The 20,442-nt window shown below is 33.0% G+C and overlaps 1 protein-coding gene across 1 annotated transcript; it reads left to right on the forward strand.

The window, feature by feature from the left end:
• Positions 1-14,733: 14,733 nt before the first annotated feature.
• Positions 14,734-18,343, forward strand: LOC129895297 (cyclin-U4-1-like). The gene is made up of 2 exons (XM_055970991.1): positions 14,734-15,283; positions 17,917-18,343. Exons 1-2 carry the CDS (start codon positions 14,955-14,957, stop codon positions 18,191-18,193), a joined length of 606 nt encoding a protein of 201 aa, XP_055826966.1. The 5' UTR covers positions 14,734-14,954; the 3' UTR covers positions 18,194-18,343.
• Positions 18,344-20,442: the final 2,099 nt, after the last annotated feature.

Consider the following 20,442-nt stretch of genomic DNA (forward strand, 5'->3'; position numbering starts at 1 on the left):
GCATCGAATTTTTATTCTATATCTCCATATGGACCTTTTACTTAGAGAATATTACTCCTTCTCACCCCTTCACACAATCACTCACAATCATCATCCAACCTATCACTCTAACCACCTCAACCACATCTAAGAATGGTCAAGCCTAATTTAACACTTTTACCTCCATTATTACATGAACTCTTACCAGAGACACACTAATATACTCTTACTTATCTATTGCATAACAAAGTTATTGTTTTTCTAAGTGAAGATTCAATGGAGAGCACACCTTAATTATGTATGATAGTCTACCTTAAACTAAATTGTAAAGTACTTTCCTACTTTAATATAAAAGTGAGTGGAGGATTGTTGGTGAATTAAGCATTTTAATATTAAAGTGTTTGATATTGAAATGCAATGGAGTTCTCCATATTGATGTGTCTTTAGTGCTTCATTACCTACATTTCTTTGTGGCATGAAATAGCCATACGTTCCCCTATAACTTCTATAATCACTAACTCATTATTCTACTTTATTATGTCTTGTAACTTATATAACTTTTGTGCTATTCATTTTCCCAATTTACTATCCCATAATCTTTCTATTCATTGCAAGGAAGAATTCATCACTTATAAATAGTGATAGTCTTACTTAAAGAAATGTACAAGAAAAATAGTATAAGAAAAGATGAGAAGTATTATATTGTGTATATATTGAGGTTAGTGTAGTGAAAGAGAAAGTTGAGAAAAAGAATAATGTTCTAAGTCTTCAACTAATTCACTATACAAAAGTGTAATGACCCGAACCGTCGTTAATTAAGAAAGGAAAATTCGTAGAAAAAATGAGCCTACTGGATCCCATGATTCCACCAAAGCAGGACAGATTCTGCCATGACAGCGCCGCTCCAGCGGTATTCTAGACGCCAGAGCAGGATGCTCAGAACAGAACTTAAAGTTGTGAATTTTATTTTTCTCCTATTTTCCCTAAGTTCCAAAAAGAGGCTAGGTTATTCCAAAAACCCTTAAAAGGATTCCCTAGGTTTAGGAAGGAGGGAGAAGGATATTTCGGCATAGGAAATATCTCAACAGGCGGAAATTCATGCCTAATTTCACTATCCTACCATCTGGAATCTAGTATTGGAGCCACAATACCTCTCTGCAACTTCTTGGTGCCTAGATAGGCTCGTTTTCATTATTTGAGTAGCTTAAATATGTGCCACTATTTAGTATAAGAGAAATTAACGGGAGGTTTTGTGGTTAGGCCCTCAGGCACGGGGTATGGGCAGAAAAATATGTATTTTTAGCGGTTAAATTTGATGTGACCCTGGTAAAGAAGAATTATCTGATTGATTAAGCGTAAGTGGTGGTTTTGTCTTCTCGTATTGTGTCATATGTGATTATAACTGCTTTACTGATATGCATATGGGTATGGAGATGAGAATGCATGAGATAACCATGTGAAATGATTATTTATTGTCAATGGAATGCAATGAATCTGTTCTTGGTATTTATAACTGTTGTGACTACTCATTATAATTGTGATTATGAGTTGATTGTTCTTGTTATGATCGAATGTCGCATTCCAACACATTACTGGATTGGGTGTCACATTCCGACACATACTGAATTAGTTATCACATTCCGATACACAATTGAATTGGGTGTCACATTCGGCATATCATTTTTCTGGGTATGAATTCTGTGAGAGGACTAAATATGTGTTGATAGTCCCATGAAAGGATCAATTGGTATCTGTCATTCTGTGAAATAGTGTGATTACTTGTATAGAGAATGAGGGGTTGATATTGTTGTAAATAATCCCACTAGTTTGGTGATTGATTTGGGTTGAGGATTGGGAGTAAGTGTAGTACTATTAGGAGGTATGATTGTCTAATCTGGTGTGACCATAGTGTAGTATATGTGAAATTCTACAGAGTTCAGGCATAAGATTAGAGGTTGGGTGGTTAAGTTAGGATTTGGTTACTCATAGTTCAACCAAGTAGTAGTAGTTATTATATGTGACTGTAAGGGTCAGGACTAGATGGAGGGTATGATCGTGGGGTCACTGGGTTCTGTCTGGTGAAGAAGTAGCCAGTTTAGAATGATTGGTAAAGCCTTGTTAACTAGCGATAGCAGGTAAAGGATAGCGTGTTCACTTATGGCCTTGTGATTGTGTGAGGCTAGCACGGTAGACTTAGCGGCAGTGTGGTTTTGAAGAATTTCCCTAAGCTATTGAAAGATTAACCTGGATTTGAACTCAAAGTTGGCAGTGGATCAACACACAAATAGGAGAGCATAAAACTATGAGAATATCATGAGAGGAGTCAGTTGTGAGTTAATAGTGTCGATGGTGTATTTTCTTATTGATTATGTTTCTTATTGTTGTTTCCTATATATTATGTGGTGGGTATCGCATTGACCAATGATGCTTATTAGTACATATTTTTTGTACTGATACTACTCTTTCTATGCCACTTGATATAGTCCGGTTGCAGGTTAGTGATGTTTCTTAGGTGAATACGAAGATAATCCTCCAACAGCTTCTACCCTTCCTTCCTTATGGTTTGTGCTATGTCATTACGTTATTTATACTCTGTAACCGTAGATGCCCTTGTATTTATTTAGACTAGTATCCTTGAGGGTGTTAGATGGTTCCTGTAATAAATTTTGGAAATTGTAAATTAATATAAAAGGAATTTTATAACTCTTTTGGCTTTTTAGTGTATTCTGTTAAACTTCCACATGTTAATTCCGTTAAGGGGCTTAAGAGTTCTCCTACGTATGTATTAGAGTAGATGTCTGCATAGCCCGATGGGTTGGGTTGTTCCAAAAAAAGAGTAATTATATGTTGAAGGAAGGTGTTTCTTTGGTGGAACTTTGTACTCTTCAACTAATTCGGAGTTTTTGAGTCATACGAAGTTGTTAGATAGTTGTATCTTGGAGGGGACAAGGCAAGAGATATATTGTTGGATTGGTGTAGATTATAACGCAGTGGGCTTGGATCTCCTTAACGAGATCGAGATATCCGCGTCTCAGCCTGAATAAATTTTTTATTCATTTTTGTTATTTTATTCTCAACTATAATTTATTGTATTTGTGGTATATTACACCAATTTACTATCATGTGACCAAGAGGTCACGGGTTCAAGCCTTGAAAACAGCCTCTGGCAGAAATGCAAGGTAAGGTTGCGTACAATAGATCCTTGTGGTCGGGCCCTTCTCCGGACCCTGCGCATAGCGGGAGCTTAAGTGCACCGGGCTTCCCTTTACACCAATATAACCCAACTCGCTAATTCTTATTTTTGAAGTTTTAAATTCCTTTGCTTGTTCTTTTACTATTTTTCAAGTACCTAAGAGATTGTTTTCTTTATTATGATTCGATATAAAAAATATAGCTTTGAAAATATTTTGACAAGATTTCTATGGATCAATTTTAGTTGCAAATCAGTCAAATTTGGCCTATATATCAGTTTAATTTAACCTACAGATTAATTCAATTTTTAATAGACTAAAATGAATTGATCTAAACTGTGTTGAACTAATAAATGAGCAAGTCAATAGACCACTCAAACTCCAATGAATTGGACAGATCATATTTTCATGGACTATATTTTCCATACGAACCTTGGTATGTATGATAAATTTAACCATCCAAACAAAGCTCACCAAACTTTTATTGTTTTCTTTTTTTCCTCTCACACTGATGGCATGAACATTTTACTTTAGGTTTCATCAACCGTTTGACTTTAGCTTGATTAAACTTTACATTCTTCCAAAGCAAGTACCAACTCTTAACTAAAGTCTATAAGCATGATTTCTTAATTGAACTAATTTTACAATTACCAACATTTATTGCTTTCGGGTGGCTGCGTTTAGATGAAGTTTAATAATGCTAAAAGAATTTATCAAAAATAATCAGTTTGATTAGGACTGATGGGAAGAGTAATTAATTACATGAAAAGAGCAGGTTAGATGTCACCAGCCAATGTCAGAACAGAATTTTCCACTTGGTATAAATTTTTACAAATGGTATCGAACTATTAAAAAAGAAAAGTTCTTGAAATAAAAAAGCAAAAATTTAGGATAAGAAATACATTCATATTGGACTATCCGTCCTTATCTTTTGATTAAGGAAAACCGCCTGCTGCTAATTTTCATTTTTGGTAAAATTATACTCCCTCCGTTTCTTTTTATTAGTCTCTTATATTAAAAATATATTAGTTTTTATATTATCTATTTTTCCAAATTTATTATTGTCTTCCAATATAGCTCTTATATACAATAGTAGTCAAACTTTAGATTCCAAAATATCATTAATAAGGTTAATGTATTTTTTTAAAAGAAAACTTCTCATAAATGCGTTTTAATGAAAATGTCAAGTCAATATAAACCAAGTAAAAAAGAACGAAAAGAGTATTAAATAAACCATCAATAAGTGGTATACTAGTACTAATACTAACAAGTTAACTATATGAAATTGTAAAATAAGAATTTCATAAAATAATGTTCCTATATATCTAAGTGATGATAAAGCAAATTATTGTAAGCTTAGAGGTAAAGCCGGCATAACCTGTAATGACTAAGAAAGCATATACTTGTGGGATCCAAATGTGAATTAGTTAGTTAAAAATCATCATTATTATATGAAACTATAGAGTAGGCCCCTTAAAAAATCATCGTAATCTTCCCTTTGTCACACAAATCTCTCCTCTAAATTAGCTAATCCACTTCTTATCACTTTTCTTCTTTTAGAAGATAAGTCAACATCACCAAACTGTAATGCCATAGGTTTTACAAGTAAATGTACCAGATTACAATTTATTATCTTGAGTAAACCAATGAAATAGAATTTTTTAAAGAAAAATATTTGGGATTGGCTGAGGTGGTGTAGGAAAAATGTGGCAGATATAATTAAGTGAAAAGTGGAATTCTCCACTTGTAAATTTCTAGGGAATGACTCTATGATTATCACTGAGATGTCAAATTAAATAAGCAAATTGAATTGAATTTGAACGAATTAAATAAATTAATCAGTTAATAATTGTCTAGGTTATGACTTGAACTGAAATAGTTTAAGCTAAATGAGTTGAACAATGAATCATAATTCAACTTCCACAACTTTACAAGTTTTAATTTATTTGAATGTTTTTGTGTAATTTCTTTGAATACCAAATTTAAAAAAATCTTCATTATGACAAGATATAACATATTAAACAAAAAAATGTGTTTTGTAAAAATATTTTGAGAAGATTATGTATAAATCAATTATGTTACATATCAGGCCAACTTTTTTAGTAAATAAATTGTATTATTGCCAAAAGTAGAAACTTCAATGCAATAGAGCTATGCTACTAGACAACCAGTCCCAATTGAAGCAGTTTTATGGATCAATTTAGATTATATATCAAGTCAATTTCTTTTATTTTTTTGGGCAATAAAATGTGAACTATTACCATACCAACAAACAAAAGAATACACCTAAGAGACTCTATAATCTAGTTACCAACAACCTGGTACCAGATTGATAGATCTCAAGCACCATCTAATTACAATTTCTCTCAACTAAATCTAGCTAATCACTTCTATGCCTTGCACTTTGTATAGTCATTACTTTTTCCCTGATTATGTATTTCACCTGTTGAACTATAAACATGCTATTAGTTGTTGCCTTCTTGAAGATTATTTGATTGCGGGCCAACCATGTGTAGTAGATTACAGCTTCGTAAGTTGCAGCAATCACTTCCTTCCTTCTTTTTGTCCAGTGTTTATTCTTGATCAACATTAGCATCTCCTTAACCCCTTTACATGGTAAGTTCGTCCCCAACCACTATTGTATCTTCATCCGTACCTCTGTACTCCATGTGCATTGACTAAACAAATGTTCAGCATTTTCAAGTATTGGATTGCTACACAACCTGCATTCACTATTTCCTATCCCTATTCCCATCATTTGTATTATGTCTTTGTTAGTAAACTGTATTGAAAACAAATAATGAAACAGCAACAATAAATTTTAAAATAAAAGACAAAACCATAACAGAAACTGAAAATAAGAACTGTGTCTGAAAAATTATGTAAGAACAAGAAACCGAGCCTATTGAATGCACAGTGTGTCCTTAAGAAAATTATTCCCCTCAATGTACCTAAGGTTTTGGAATCTTTCCTCCCAGGATAGAACGATTTACTCACCAGAATAGCGGTACAACAAATTATGGTGACTGCGAACTACTCGAAGGCAGTATATCACACGAGTTTTTAAGAAGTGCAGAAAAGAAGAAGAAGAAGATGTCTATCAGAAATTTTCGTAAGGAACATTCTGAGGATCAACTGATATATATATAGCATGTTTGCACTTTTTAAGAAAAAGTACCTGTTGGATAAAGGTTTGCCTGTTGAGAAAAAGTTTGCAACTTTTCGGAGAAGGTTGCAACCTTTTAGAAAAATTCCGTTGGAAAAACAGAGGAAAATATTTTAAATTAATCCGAAAAAAAAACGGATCGGATCACTGATTAGGATTTTTAATTAATTAAATAAATAAATAAATAATATTAATTAATTAAAATATTAAAGAAAATTTGGTCTAAAAAGATTATCAATCAAATCAATTGACCAAATCCAAATCTGAAGCCGAGCGAGTGACGACGATGATGGCGCGAGGGAAGACCCTCTTCTTAACCTTTTAGCAACATGAAGGAGTGTTTCTACTTTTAAGTAGGAGACTTTTTCTTTCCATCACCTATGTGGGACAAATGCTTATTTCCTAAAGCAAGAGAGAACAAATCATTTTTCCCTCCACTTCTTTTTCCTCAATTTCCCATTCAACCTATCAATTAAACCCAACAATCCCCTACATGAATGGAGAATGGCTATAAAATAAAGGAATGCACAGATAAGTCTGTGATATACAAGCGAAGATTAATTGCATCTGGATAAGTGTCACGCCCCGAGAGGGTACCCTAGACGTGACCGGCACTCAGGAACTATTTCTGACTCCCGAACGAACCACTATTTCTGACTCCCGAGCGAACTATTTCAAACTCAACTCATGCTTAAACTCTTTTTAAATCATAGATAAAAATAATCATTTCTTAAACTCAAAAATAGGGTATAAATAGTTTATGCAAAAATGCTCACAAATTATTTATTTAAAACTTCTTCTCAAAATATCCTTTATTTTCAAAATACTCATAAGACTCCAATAAACTCAGATTATGCAAATCACATATCACATAATCACATTAGACTCCAATCCACTTCATCACATAACATCCTCATCAACATACCTCTTCATCAATCAGTCTACACATATTAAATAATCACTATTCACATCATCACTCACACCATCATCAAAACATCATCACTCGCATCATTATTACACCATCATCAAAACACTACCATTCACATCACCATCAAATATTATCATCACATCATTGTAAAATATTATCATCACATCATTATCAAACATCTACTCCACAATCTTCATTTTAGTCCTATGTTCAAATTATAGAAACAAAGGGACATTCTTAACTATCCAATTCATTCTTTCCGTTCCAATCAATACATATATACACACAACTATCCATCTCAACCTCAAGACAATTATGACAAAAGAAATCTCATCTTGGGTTCATGTGAATGAAACATGAATCCTTACTCTCAACAAAACTCAACTCAAGAATATCGTCAATACCTATAAATCTATATACAAAGGTACATTTGTAGTCGATAATATGAAAAATAACTATTTAGTAACTCAAGTCATTAAAATCATCAATCAACCATTAGTATCTAAAAACATTCCATAGTTTAGGGAAAACTTTCAAGAAAACCTTTGTAGAAGGTGCAACTCTTTCACAACTCCTAACCAACACATCTATGGGCATATAGAAGAACTCAATCCATATTTTAGGTTAGCCTTACATACCTTGTTTGAAGACTTTGAAGAAACCTTGATGTTAGGTCTTCAATGGAAGGCTTGAATTCTTGAAGCTCTTGAAGGCAATCTTTGTTGGAGAAGGATTTGGAGAAGAAGAAGAAGAGAGGGAAAATTTTAGGGCTTTTTAAAGAGATGGAGGACTGAAAAATGGTCCCAAAACATTCAAGGATAGGGTATATATAATTAGGGAAAAGTCCAAGTTGCCCCTCTTCAAAAATCTGAAAAATTGGGCAAAAACCTTGCTGGCGCTATAGTGGCGCGTCGCGCCACTACAGCGCCAAGCCAAAATATGCTTAAAATCTAGCACATCTAATAATGGTGCATCGCGCCAAGCCCCAAAACTACTGAGGCTGTTTTCTGGCGCTATAGTGGCATGGGGCGCCACTGGAGCGCTAAGCCTAAATTTCGCCTAGGCCTGAAATTCCTGCAGTACTAGTCCGTAGTAAAATGGCCATAACTTTTGATTCCGAACTCCAAAAATTTCAATCTTGATGGCGTTGGAAATAAGACTCCAATACCTTTAATTTAGTAGGTTGTGGGATACCCAGTTCATTATATAATAGGAGATATAGTTATTTGAAGTTGACCCTTATACTAACTCGTCCGAAAACTTAATCGATTGAAGTTCTTTGGACTCGACTTGGTGTTAGAGATCCCTTATGACCCCTAAACACATTTAAACACACAAATACTTAGAAATTAATCCTAACTCATGTGTAAAATTACAAGTCCTCCGGTCCGAGTCTCCCACACGTGAAGAAATATTTGAGTCTTTGTAAAAAAAAATCCGGGGTGTCACAATAAGTAGGTTTCCCTTTGAACTTTTCATAGTGAACTTATATAGGATATACTTGATCAATCGGAAGATGCGATATCTTTGAACCGTCGAACTTTGTTGTATAACTAGACAATATAAGTCACACAATTAACCCTCAACTATCTATGGTTCTCACGGTTGTGTTTGTTTCAGCCATGAACACCGCCTAGTTTTATGAATGCATAGAGAATGGGCCTTTACCGTTATTCCCCTTGAAGCGGCTTATACTTCACACTCACATAGGTGATTTCTAAATGTGTAGTCTTATATACACACTATCTAGACTTACATAATCATTAAAAAACTTTAATTCTTTATTAACTCATTAAAAAGCCTTAAGGTTTTATCCTTGTTTTTGAACATTGTCATCATCACGAGAATGGGTTGAGTTATTTGATAATGTTGAACCGCTATTCATAACTTTGTTTGATCTCTTTGAACCTAGTTCATGGGATCTTCAGTCTACTAGATAGAGTTACCGCCATGATGACTTGTCCTAGGCCTTAACCCCATTCCCTTCGATGATCTTTCAACCTCCTCTCTAGATAGGCCTTTTGTTAGTGGATCCGATACGTTATCTCTTGACTTTACGTAGTCAATAGTGATAACCCCACTAGAGAGTAGTTATCTAACAGTATTGTGTCGCCGTAAAATGACGCAATTTTCTGTTATACATAATGCTCCTTGCTCTATCTATTGCCGCTTGGCTATCATAATGTATAGATATAGGTGCCAAAGGTTTGGGCCAAAATGGAATATCTTTCAAGAAATTTTGGAGCCATTCAGCTTCTTCACCGGCCTTGTCTAAAGCTATAAATTCAGATTCCATTGTAGAGCGGGCAATGCATGTCTGTTTTGATGGATTACAAAACACTGCTCTTCCATCAACAGTGAAAACATATCCACTCGTGAATTTAACTTCAGATAATCCAGTGATCCATTTTACATCACTATATCCCTCAATTACTGCGGGATATTTATTATAATGTAAAGCATAGTTTTGGGTGTATTTTAAATACCCCAAGACTCATTTCATTGCCATCCAATGAGTTTGATTGGGATTACTCATGAATCGACACAGTTTGCTAATAGCACATGATGTATCTGGACGTGTACAATTCATAATATACATCAAACTTCTCAAAACTCGTGCATAGTCCAATTGTGAGTCACTTTCACCTTCATTCTTTTGAAGGGCAAAACTTACATCAATTGGAGTTTTTGCAACATTGAAATTTAAATATTTAAACTTATCAAATATCTTTTCAATATAATGTGACTGTGATAATGCTAGACCTTGTGGAGTTTTATGGATCCTAATTCCTAAGATCAAATCAACAACCCCTAAATCTTTCATGTCAAATTTGCTAGCAAGCATACGCTTCATAGCATTCACATCGGCAATATCTCTATTCATTATCAACATGTCATCAACATATAAACAAACAATGACTTCATGATTTAGAGTATTTTTAATGTAAACACATTTGTCACACTCATTAATCTTAAATCCATTTGCCAACATTATTTGGTCAAATTTCGTATGCCATTATTTAGGTGCTTGTTTAAGTCCATAAAGTGACTTCACAAGTTTGCACACTTTTCTTTCTTTATCAGGAACTATGAAACCCTCAGGTTGTTCCATGTAAATTTCTTCCTCCAATTCTCCATTTAATAAAGCCGTCTTGACATCCATTTGATGGATTTCAAGATCATACACGGCTGTCAATGCCACTAACACCTGAATAGATGTTATCCTTGTTACCGGCGAATATGTGTCAAAGTAATCAAGGCCTTCTTTCTGTCTATATCCTTTGACCATAAGTCTTGCCTTATATTTGTTAATAGTGCCATCAGCTTCCATTCTTCTTTTAAAAATCTATTTTGATCCTACAGGTTTATTTCCAGGAGGAAGATCTACCAATTCTCATGTATGGTTATTCAAAATTGATTGAATCTCACTATTGATTGCCTTTTTCCAAAATGCTGAATTAGAAGAAGACATTGATGATTTAAATGTTTGAGGCTGATTTTCAAGCAAGAATGTCACAAAATCTGGTCCAAAGAAAGTAGATATCCTTCGACGTTTGCTACTCCTTGGATCCTCTTCGGTAGGTTTACTTTCCTTTTATTCTTCTCGTGGTCGTTTAGATCTTTTACTTGAGGAATCACATTCTGTTTTATACAGATAAATATTTTCAAAAAATTTAGCATTATCTTATTCAATTACCGTATTAATATAAATTTTGGGATTGTCCAATTTGTGAACCAAAAACCGACAAGCTTTGCTATTTATAGCATAGCCAACAAAAATACAATTCATGGTCTTTGATCCGATTTTTACCCTTTTTAGAAAAGGAACTTGGACTTTTTCTAAACACCTCACACTTTGAATATTTCAAGTTGAGTTTTCTTCCTTTTCATAGTTCATATGGAATAGATTGTATTTTGCTGTGGGGCACCCTGTTGAGTATTCGATTAGCTGTAAGGATAGCTTTCCTCCACAAGTTCTGTGGTAAATCGGAACTTATTAATAAAGCATTCATCATTTCTTTTAATGTTCGTTTTTTCCTTTCCGCAACTCCATTTGATTGTGGTGTGTAGGGGGCAGTAGTTTGATGAATAATTCCATATTCTAAACATATCTCTGCAAAAGGAGATTCGTATTCACCACCCCTATCACGTCTAATCATTTTTATCTTTTTGTTCAATTGATTTTCCACCTCGTTCTTGTATTGCTTAAATGCATCAATTACTTCATCCTTACTATTAAAAATATACACATAACAATATCGAGTGCAATTGTCAATAAAAGTTATAAAATATTTTTTTCCACCACGAGTTGGTGTTGACTTCATATCACAAATATCTGTGTGAATCAATTTTAAGGGACTAGAATTTCTTTCAATAGATTTATAAGGATGCTTAGCATGCTTAGATCAACACATACTTGATATTTTGATTTATTGCACTCAAAGTTAGGCAATACATTTAAGTTAATCAGTTTTCGCAAGGTTTTATGATTGACATGTCCTAAACGTGAATGCCATAAATTATTTGACTCAAGTAAGTAAGAAGAAGCTTGAACTTTATTATCATCAACAACCATTATATTTAGTTTGAAAATACCCTCAATAAGGTAGCTTTTTCCTAAATACATTTCATTCTTACTGACAACTACTTTGTCTGAAACTAGAACACACTTGAATCCATTATTGATAAGAAGATCGGCAGAAACCAAGTTCTTTCGCATTTCTGGAACATGATAAACTTTGTTCAGCGTCACCACCTTGTTGTATGTCATTTTCAGAAATACTCTACCATATCCTTCAACCTTAGCCATTGCAGAATTTTCCATACAGATAGTTGCATCAGGTGCAATAGGGTAATAATTAGCAAAGGCTTCACGGACTGCACAAACATGCGACGTAGCTCCTGAATCAAGACACCATTCTTTGAGATTTACTACCAGGTTGCATTCCGATAGCATTGCACACAGATCATCCATGCCTTCTTTATTCTCCACCATATTGGCTTGTCCCTTTCCCTTGTCTTTTTTCGGGAGATGACAATCTAGGGCTTTATGGCCAGCTTTTCCACAATTGTAACAATTGCCCTTGAACTTTTTCTTGTTCTGCTCCTTATTCTTTCTAAAATATTTCTTCCTTTTCTTATTTTTTGGAGCAGCATCTTCAACGATGTTCGCTCCCATAATCATTGAATTTCCACGCGACTTTTTTTGGCTGTTTTGTTATCTTTCTCAATCTTGAGACGAATCACAAGATCTTCCAATATCATTTCCTTGCGTTTGTACTTTAGATAATTTTTAAAATCTCTCCACGAAGGAGGCAACTTTTCTATCATTGTAGCTACTTGAAATGCTTCATTAACCATCATGCCTTCAGCAATAAGGTCATAAAAAATAAGTTGAAGTTCTTGAACTTGGGTTCCAACGGTTCTGCTATTTATCATTTTATAGTCTAGAAACTTGACAACCATAAATTTTTTCAAGCATGCATCTTCAGTCTTATACTTCTTCTCAAGTGCATCCCACAGTTCTTTAGAAGTTTTCGTAGCACTGTAGACATTGTAAAAATCGTCATCCAAAGCACTTAGGATGTAACCATTTCATAAAAAATCCGTCTGTGTTCATGCCTCAGTAATCATAAATTTTTCGTTGGCCGACATATCAGCAGCATGAACAGGAGGGTCTTTATTAGTGAATTTCTGCATACCGAGAGTGGTAAGCCAAAAAAATACTTTTTGCTGCCATCCTTTGAAGTTGGCTCCAGAAAATTTCCCTGATTTTTCTGCCGGTGGCACAGCAGTGTGGCTTGTTGCAGCAACAGTCGCAGAAGTAGTAGCAGTTTCACTTGCCATTTCTTTTTACTGTCAAAATAGACAAACTGTCTTAATATTTTAAAATATCAGACCTTTTACAACAATAATGATGAAGTTTTTATACTCTTCAAATCGTTGTACAAGTATGAACTTTAATATTCCAACGAAGTTTTTATATTCTTCAAGTCCGAATATTTATTTCATACAGACTAGAAAACCACACACGTTTTAGTCTCCAAAATAGAATATAGTTTAATCAGAAAAAAATGACAATAATTTTCTTAAGATTGTTAGTAAATTGTATTGAAAACAAATGATGAAACAACAACAATAAATTCTAAAATAAAAGACAGAACCATAACAGAAACTGAAAATAAGAACAGTGTCTGAAAAAATTATGTAAGAACAAGAAACCGAGCCCACTGAATGCACAGTGTGTCCTTAAGAAAATTATTCCCCTCAATGTACCTAAGGTTTTGGAATCTTTTCTCCCAAGATAAAGCGATTTACTCACCAAAATAGCGGTACAACAAATTATGGTTGCTGCGAACCACTCGAAGGCAGTATATCACACGAGTTTTTAAGAAGTGCAGAAAAGAAGAAGAAGAAGAAGATGTCTATCAGAAATTTTTGTAAGGAACATTCTGAGGATCAACTGATATATATAGCCTATTTGCAGCTTTTAAGAAAAAGTATCTGTTGGAAAAAGATTTGCCTATTGAGAAAAGATTTGCAACTTTTCGGACAAGGTTGCAACCTTTCAGAAAAATTCCGTTGGAAAAATAGAGGGAAATATTTTAAATTAATTCGGGAAATTTGGTCCAAAAAGATTATCAATCAATCAGATCAATTGACCAAATCCAAATCCAAATCCAAATCCAAATCCAAATCCAAATCTAAATCCGAATCCAAATCCGAATCCGAATCCGAATCCAAACTACTGAGGCTATTTTCTGGCGCTATAGTGGCGTCGGGCGCCACTGGAGCACCAAGCCTAAATTTCCTGCAGTGGTCGCCCAGGCCTGGAATTTCTGCAGTACTGGTCTGTAGTAAAATGGTCATAACGTTTGACTCCGAACTCCAAAAATTGCAATCTTGATGGTGTTGGAAAGAAGACTCAAATACCTTTAATTTGGTAGGTCGTGGTCCACCCATTTCATTATATTCTAGGAGATATGGTCGTTTGAAGTTGACCCTTATACTAACTCATCCGAAAACTTAATCGATTAGAATTTTTTTGACTCGGTTTGGTGTTAGAGATCCCTTATGACCCCTAAACACATCCAACACACTTCAAATACTTAGAAATTAATCCTAACTCATATATATAATTACAAGTCCTTCGGTTCGAATCTACACACACGTGGAGAAATGTTCGAGTCTTTGCAAAAAAAAAATTCGGGGTGTTACAATTCGGATCCCACCTTCTTCTGAAAAAAGGGAAAGAGAAGGATCTTTTTCAGTGAATCCCTCTTGATATAAAAAATGACTTCCGATAGACGAAAAAAACTCAACGGTCTAACCTAACCCCCAAGATAAACCCCAATCGAACTAAAGGCAAGTGAGATAAAGAAAACAATTGGCCTATAAATAAATTGATAAATAACTTTAAAATAGATGCAAATAGAAAGCCATATATCTTGGTACCTTGATTACATTATTAGACTTTTTTTAATCACAACCGACGCTCATTAGTTTTATTCCTATAACTATAAATAGAAGTAAAAGAACACTACAAAAGAGATGATTGTTCACAATTACTCCCCTAGTCAATCCTAACAGCTAATTTACAACCCAACTTCTCCTCACACACACACATACATTATATATCCGGAGAAGAAAGAAGAGAATTTTGTTCCAATTAAATTTTGTAATCAAATCAATGGCTGAAATAGAGAGGTGTGATGAGGAGATGCCTAGAGTTATACACTTCATGGGGTCTGTTGTTGAAAGAGTGGCAGAATCAAATGATAGATATAGTGGCCAAAAGGTGTCGATATTTGATGGACTTACTAGGCCTACAATTTCTGTTCAAAGTTATTTGGAGAGGATATTCAAATATGCCAATTGTAGCCCTTCTTGTTTCATTGTGGCTTATATTTATCTTGATCGATTCTCACAGAGGCAGCCATTGTTGCCAATCAATTCTTTCAATGTTCATCGCCTACTCATCACTAGTGTCTTGGTTTCTGCTAAATTCATGGATGATATGTGAGTTCTCTTCGCTTTGTTTTCAAATTTCTTAAATAAATTGAATCCATTTAACATCGATCTTAAACATAATATGTTAGAGTTATGATTTTAGCTAAGTTGTCTTAGCAAACACATTATTTGTACATATGCACAAAACATAGAACAGAGCTAAGAGATATTTTTTTTTCCAGAGCTCTTGCTTCCCATCTTTCTATACTTGGAAAATAATTATTTTAAATTTCTCCTTTTACAATTTAGGCATATATAGGATAATGACTATAATAAATGAAGGGGGTTGGAAAACAGATACTTTTAGAAAGTATAACTTAAATTTGCTCTCTCCAACTTAATTATTATGATTTGATTTCAGAATGCCCATAGACAGATAGACTCCTGCTGTAAGTTTCTCTGAAAAAGGCTTTTACATCTACAAAATTGCTAGTACAAATTAGTGAAATCATGATTTTTCTAATTATTTTGGACTTCCAAAATAATCATGAAAACCATTGACTTGAAACTCGTGCTGCACAGTATGAAAGCTCTTGCGAAAAGAGTAGTTTCTAAGCATCATTTATCCTGACTTTGACATAATTGGTTAACTTACTAATTCATCCAACTTCGTTGACCTTAATTGCCTTGTTTTTAAACAAAGACTAATTCCATTTATCATAGATAATTACCTACTCAAAGATATGTGAAAATCACGTAAGGCCAAAAATAACTAGATAATATCTTCTGATCTGTCTAAGTCTTAATAGACATAATTATCTTTGATAAATAAAATTATTGATAATTGTATTAGAAAAAAATAATGAATACTAAATAAAATAATCGAGTAACACACGACCTAACACGCACATCAAAACTATTTTTTTTTAAAAAGCGTACAAGGTGAAGAGTAGTAGAAACATGCATTTAAACACCAAGTTGCCGACGCCGTCCTGAAGTAAAAGCACTGTTAAATAAGAACATGTGAATTTTGGACATGTCCATGTTTCAAATCCAGACAAAATCACCTTAGATGGGATGTGCTGTCTTTTGTCTGCTGACCCTCCCAAAGTTCCTATGACAATTAATCCCTCAATCTCAATTTATGTTGAATCGCTTGATTTAAAACAAATTTTTTAAAAAAATAAAAAAATGAAATTTGTGGTTTGAAATACTTTTTAATTATTTGTGTAGTTATAAATCGTTTCACTAATGATAACAGGAGAATTTTAAAGTTAAATTGTTTTGAATTATAAAAATGTGACATTTTGGGGACAGAGTAAAAAAAAAAGTGTCACATAAATTGAATAGAAAAAGTATTTAAATGGGTACTTAAGTTACTATTAATTAAGCTGGACTCTATATTAATGATTTATGTAAAATTATTGTCATAGTTAAATATTAATTTATAACGATATATAGGTCCCCTTCTAGTTTAAATTCGCCTGAGCTAATTTAACTGTTCTAATTAATTAAATACGCTTTGCAACTTTTCTAATGAAATGTCTCGTATTTGAATTCTAGGAATAAAAGAATTTTTGCTATGGAGTATTCTTTTTTTTCTTGAATGCGTCCTATAATCTAGATTAATAGGATTAGTGCTTTCTGAATGCTACATAATTATAACAACAACAACAATAACCTAATGAAATCCCACACGTGGGGTCTGGAAAGGGTAAAATGTACGCAGACCTAACTCCTACCGAGCTACATAATTATAAATGGATTTAAAAAAACTTACCTCTTCCTTTTTCGTCGGTTGATCCTTCTATTTTTTGGTTTCTATTTTTTTTTTAACGAAATGATTTTTATGAGTGGACTATCCAATTGTAGATCTGAAAGCTTGATGTAGAAAGGTATTATTAGCTGTCATTCAACAATTTAAATTACAACTATAATATGCTTTCAGTAGCTTTCGACTTAATTCCTTGGTGTGAAGTTTATAATCAGTGATCGGCCCCCACCACTCCCAACAATCTAATTAAGACGATTTTACATGACATTATTATATTTAAGATATTAAACAATCTATTTGTCATAGTTATCTCAAAATAATTATGATTTAAGGTACTATGACATTTTTATCTAAAAAGTTGGATTAGCTAGCTCAAAGGTTGTTTAATAAGATACTAAGATTTATACTGAATTTCTCATAATGTACGTATGTCATTCATTTGGGAACACGTGAAACATAAAGTTGATTGGAGGAGTAAATATTTCCATTTTTTTGTATCTCTGTGTCGTGTATTGGATTTGGGATCGACTAATCTGAATTTGTCTTTAGGAGTAATATAATGGCCCTTATGAAAGAATGAATATGTCCTCTCGATTCAAATCTAAAACATCTTGATTAAGAATGTTTATATATAGAGGGTTACTTACCATAATGTTTCGCTTTTGGCAATAAATATTTCAATTGTTGTGAATTTGTTGAAAATACAATTAAATAATAAAAATATGCTCTCTTTAATAATTTAAGCTTTGGGACGAGATGGTCATACACTTTAACATAGTGTCAGAGCAGATATAGGTCCTGAGATCTAATCTCACTGTCACCCATATCAAAAAACAATTTCACCATGCTTGGTTAATGAAAAAAAAAATACATGTTGCCTTGAAAGTTACAAAATCTTTATTCTTACTTGGAAGTTTGGTTTTGGCAGATTTTACAATAATGGTTACTATGGAAAAGTAGGAGGAATAAGCACAAGAGAGATGAACCTGCTAGAAGTGGACTTCTTATTTGGAATAGGGTTTCAATTAAACGTGACTCCCACAACGTTCCACACCTATTGCTCTTATCTCCACACTGAGATGTTGATGCTTGAAATTCCAATGCCTCTCAAAATTGACAACCAACAATATTGTTGCATCAATGACGATGAATCCTCCACTCATAAGCTAGCTATTTCACAAATAATACAAAAATTACTGGACTAATTTTGTCACTAGCTTGGTCAAGATTCTATACTCCTTGGCCGGCCTTATCAAGTTGTAAACAAGAATTATACATGTTGCAACTTTATGGATTCTTGATGTTCCATTTTTGAACGTTTTCTTAATGAGTTTTGCCGCAGAATCGGACTTTCCTCAATTAATTTGAGATTTTGGGTTAATCATCTTTTTATTAGTTCTGACAAAAAGCTTTATCTGTCTATAATAAATAGAGTTAGTAACTTGAAACATCACAAGACATATAACATATATACTATAACATTGAAATTTACGGTTTAATTAATGTTAGTTTTATAAGTTAGACTATAAACTGATAAAGTGCTTCAGCTAATATCATATAAAAATTTAATGAAGTTGTAGTAGTACTTTTTCTTATAAAACATAACCTGGAACTTTTTTTTTCATTCAAAAACTTATCACCACTTCTAAACGCGCCTACGACGACGTGTGATTGGGAGCTACAATATACTAAGGCATCTAATTTTTTGTTTCTCTATGAAGGCATCTATTTGACAATTTCATTTTTTTGTCACACAAGGCTATTTGGATTCAAGGACCACAGTAGAAAATAAAAAATAATGGTAGCTTTAAGATTAAAGTGGAGTTGAGAAAAATGGACCATTCAAAATCCAAAAGGAATCACTTTTTGTTTGCTAGTCTGTATTTGGAAATTTTTCGCATGCTTGTGTTTTTGGATGATTGCGCTATGTTATTACTAATTTGAAATTTCGAGTCTTTTTAAAAGGGCCCAGGGAGGTCACAGTTCGCAAAAGATATCTTAATTAGTGTGGTATATAGAGCCCGTTTGGATGAAGCTTCTTTTTAGCTTTTGGACGTGTTTGCCTAATGCTTACTTTAAGTCATAAAGTTCTTAAAGTCAGTCAAAAATGAAAAGTTAGGATTTCTAACTTTTTTTTAAGTGCTTAAAGTCATTTTCTTTGACCATAAAAATTACTTTTATATCCCTTATATTTTAACTAAATTCCTAAACTACCCTTTTTATTCTTTTAACCCTAAAATTCACATCATTTTTCTTATTTAAGCACTTTTATCCAAACACTCAACTGCTTATTTATAAAAATAACTTTCAGCACTTCAAAGTTCTAAAAACACTTCATACATAAAAGTTACTTTTTTTAAACTCATCCAAACGGGCTCATAGAAGAATTATAAAAGATTGATCCTAATTACAAAAAGACGCCAAAATATAGCAACAAGATTTGCACATAATGTGCATTTTCAACAAAATTCAGAACATTAGAAATTTTAAATATATATTCACAAAATCTAATAGAATATATGCACTCATCTATCTGCATCACTATTTTTTTTTTATTAAAAACAAACATGGATCAGGTGAATGCAAGCTATATAAACTGAGTTGTAAAAGCAAAATAGATGCAGTTCAAGTAATCACAAAGCATTATTAGATTCTAGACAGCAAGAAAAAATTGAATAGGCAAGTGGACAAGTTTGTCATTGATGAAGCATTGAAGCTAAATTCAAATTTGTGAATATCTTGAGGAGCTTTTATCTCAAATTGAGATGAATTAGTGCATATTTAATGAGTATTTGGATCAAATTTCATATTAAATTTTGAGGTTGGAGAACAATTTCAGGTAGGTAACTTGTATATCATGTGTATATCACATGTATATTATGTGTATAATACTGATGCAGATGACACACACAAAATATACAAATTATACGCATATCATATAATGATATACATATGACATACACGATATACACAAAACAACAAAGACATTATGCTTTATGCCACAAAAAATCCATTACCCTCATTTTTCACATATCCTTTGGAGCGCATCACCGCAAAAAGTCTATCACAGTTCCATCTAGGGGTGTACATGACCGAATTGGCTCGGGTTATTTAAATATTAAATTAAATTATTTGTATTGGCTTTTTAAATCTATAAATCAAATCAAACTAAGTAAATTTAAATTTTTCAACCTCGGATTTTTTTTTGGCTTTTTGGATTGCTCGAGTTTTTGGGTTTTTTCGATAAAGTATTCATACCAACATATAATTAACTTGTGTTTCAAATATTTTTTTAGTCCTACTAAAATACAACTATTTAAGATGTTTTTTAAGAAAATAAAATAAAATATGAGATGAATGACGACACTAAAGTATTTAACAAAAATAAAATGAAATCGCCTAAAGTAAACATTGTAAATTAATATGTCATAATGAATATGATCATTATTTAAAA

Source organism: Solanum dulcamara, chromosome 7 (genome assembly GCF_947179165.1).
Source record: "Solanum dulcamara chromosome 7, daSolDulc1.2, whole genome shotgun sequence".
NCBI lineage: Eukaryota > Viridiplantae > Streptophyta > Magnoliopsida > Solanales > Solanaceae > Solanum > Solanum dulcamara.

Coding starts and splice junctions, on each gene's coding strand:
- LOC129895297 (XM_055970991.1), top strand. CDS start 14,955: ATGGCTGAAATAGAGAGGTGTGATGAGGAGATGCCTAGAGTTATACAC. Junction 15,284..17,916: donor GCTAAATTCATGGATGATAT/GTGAGTTCTCTT, acceptor TGGTTTTGGCAG/ATTTTACAATAATGGTTACT.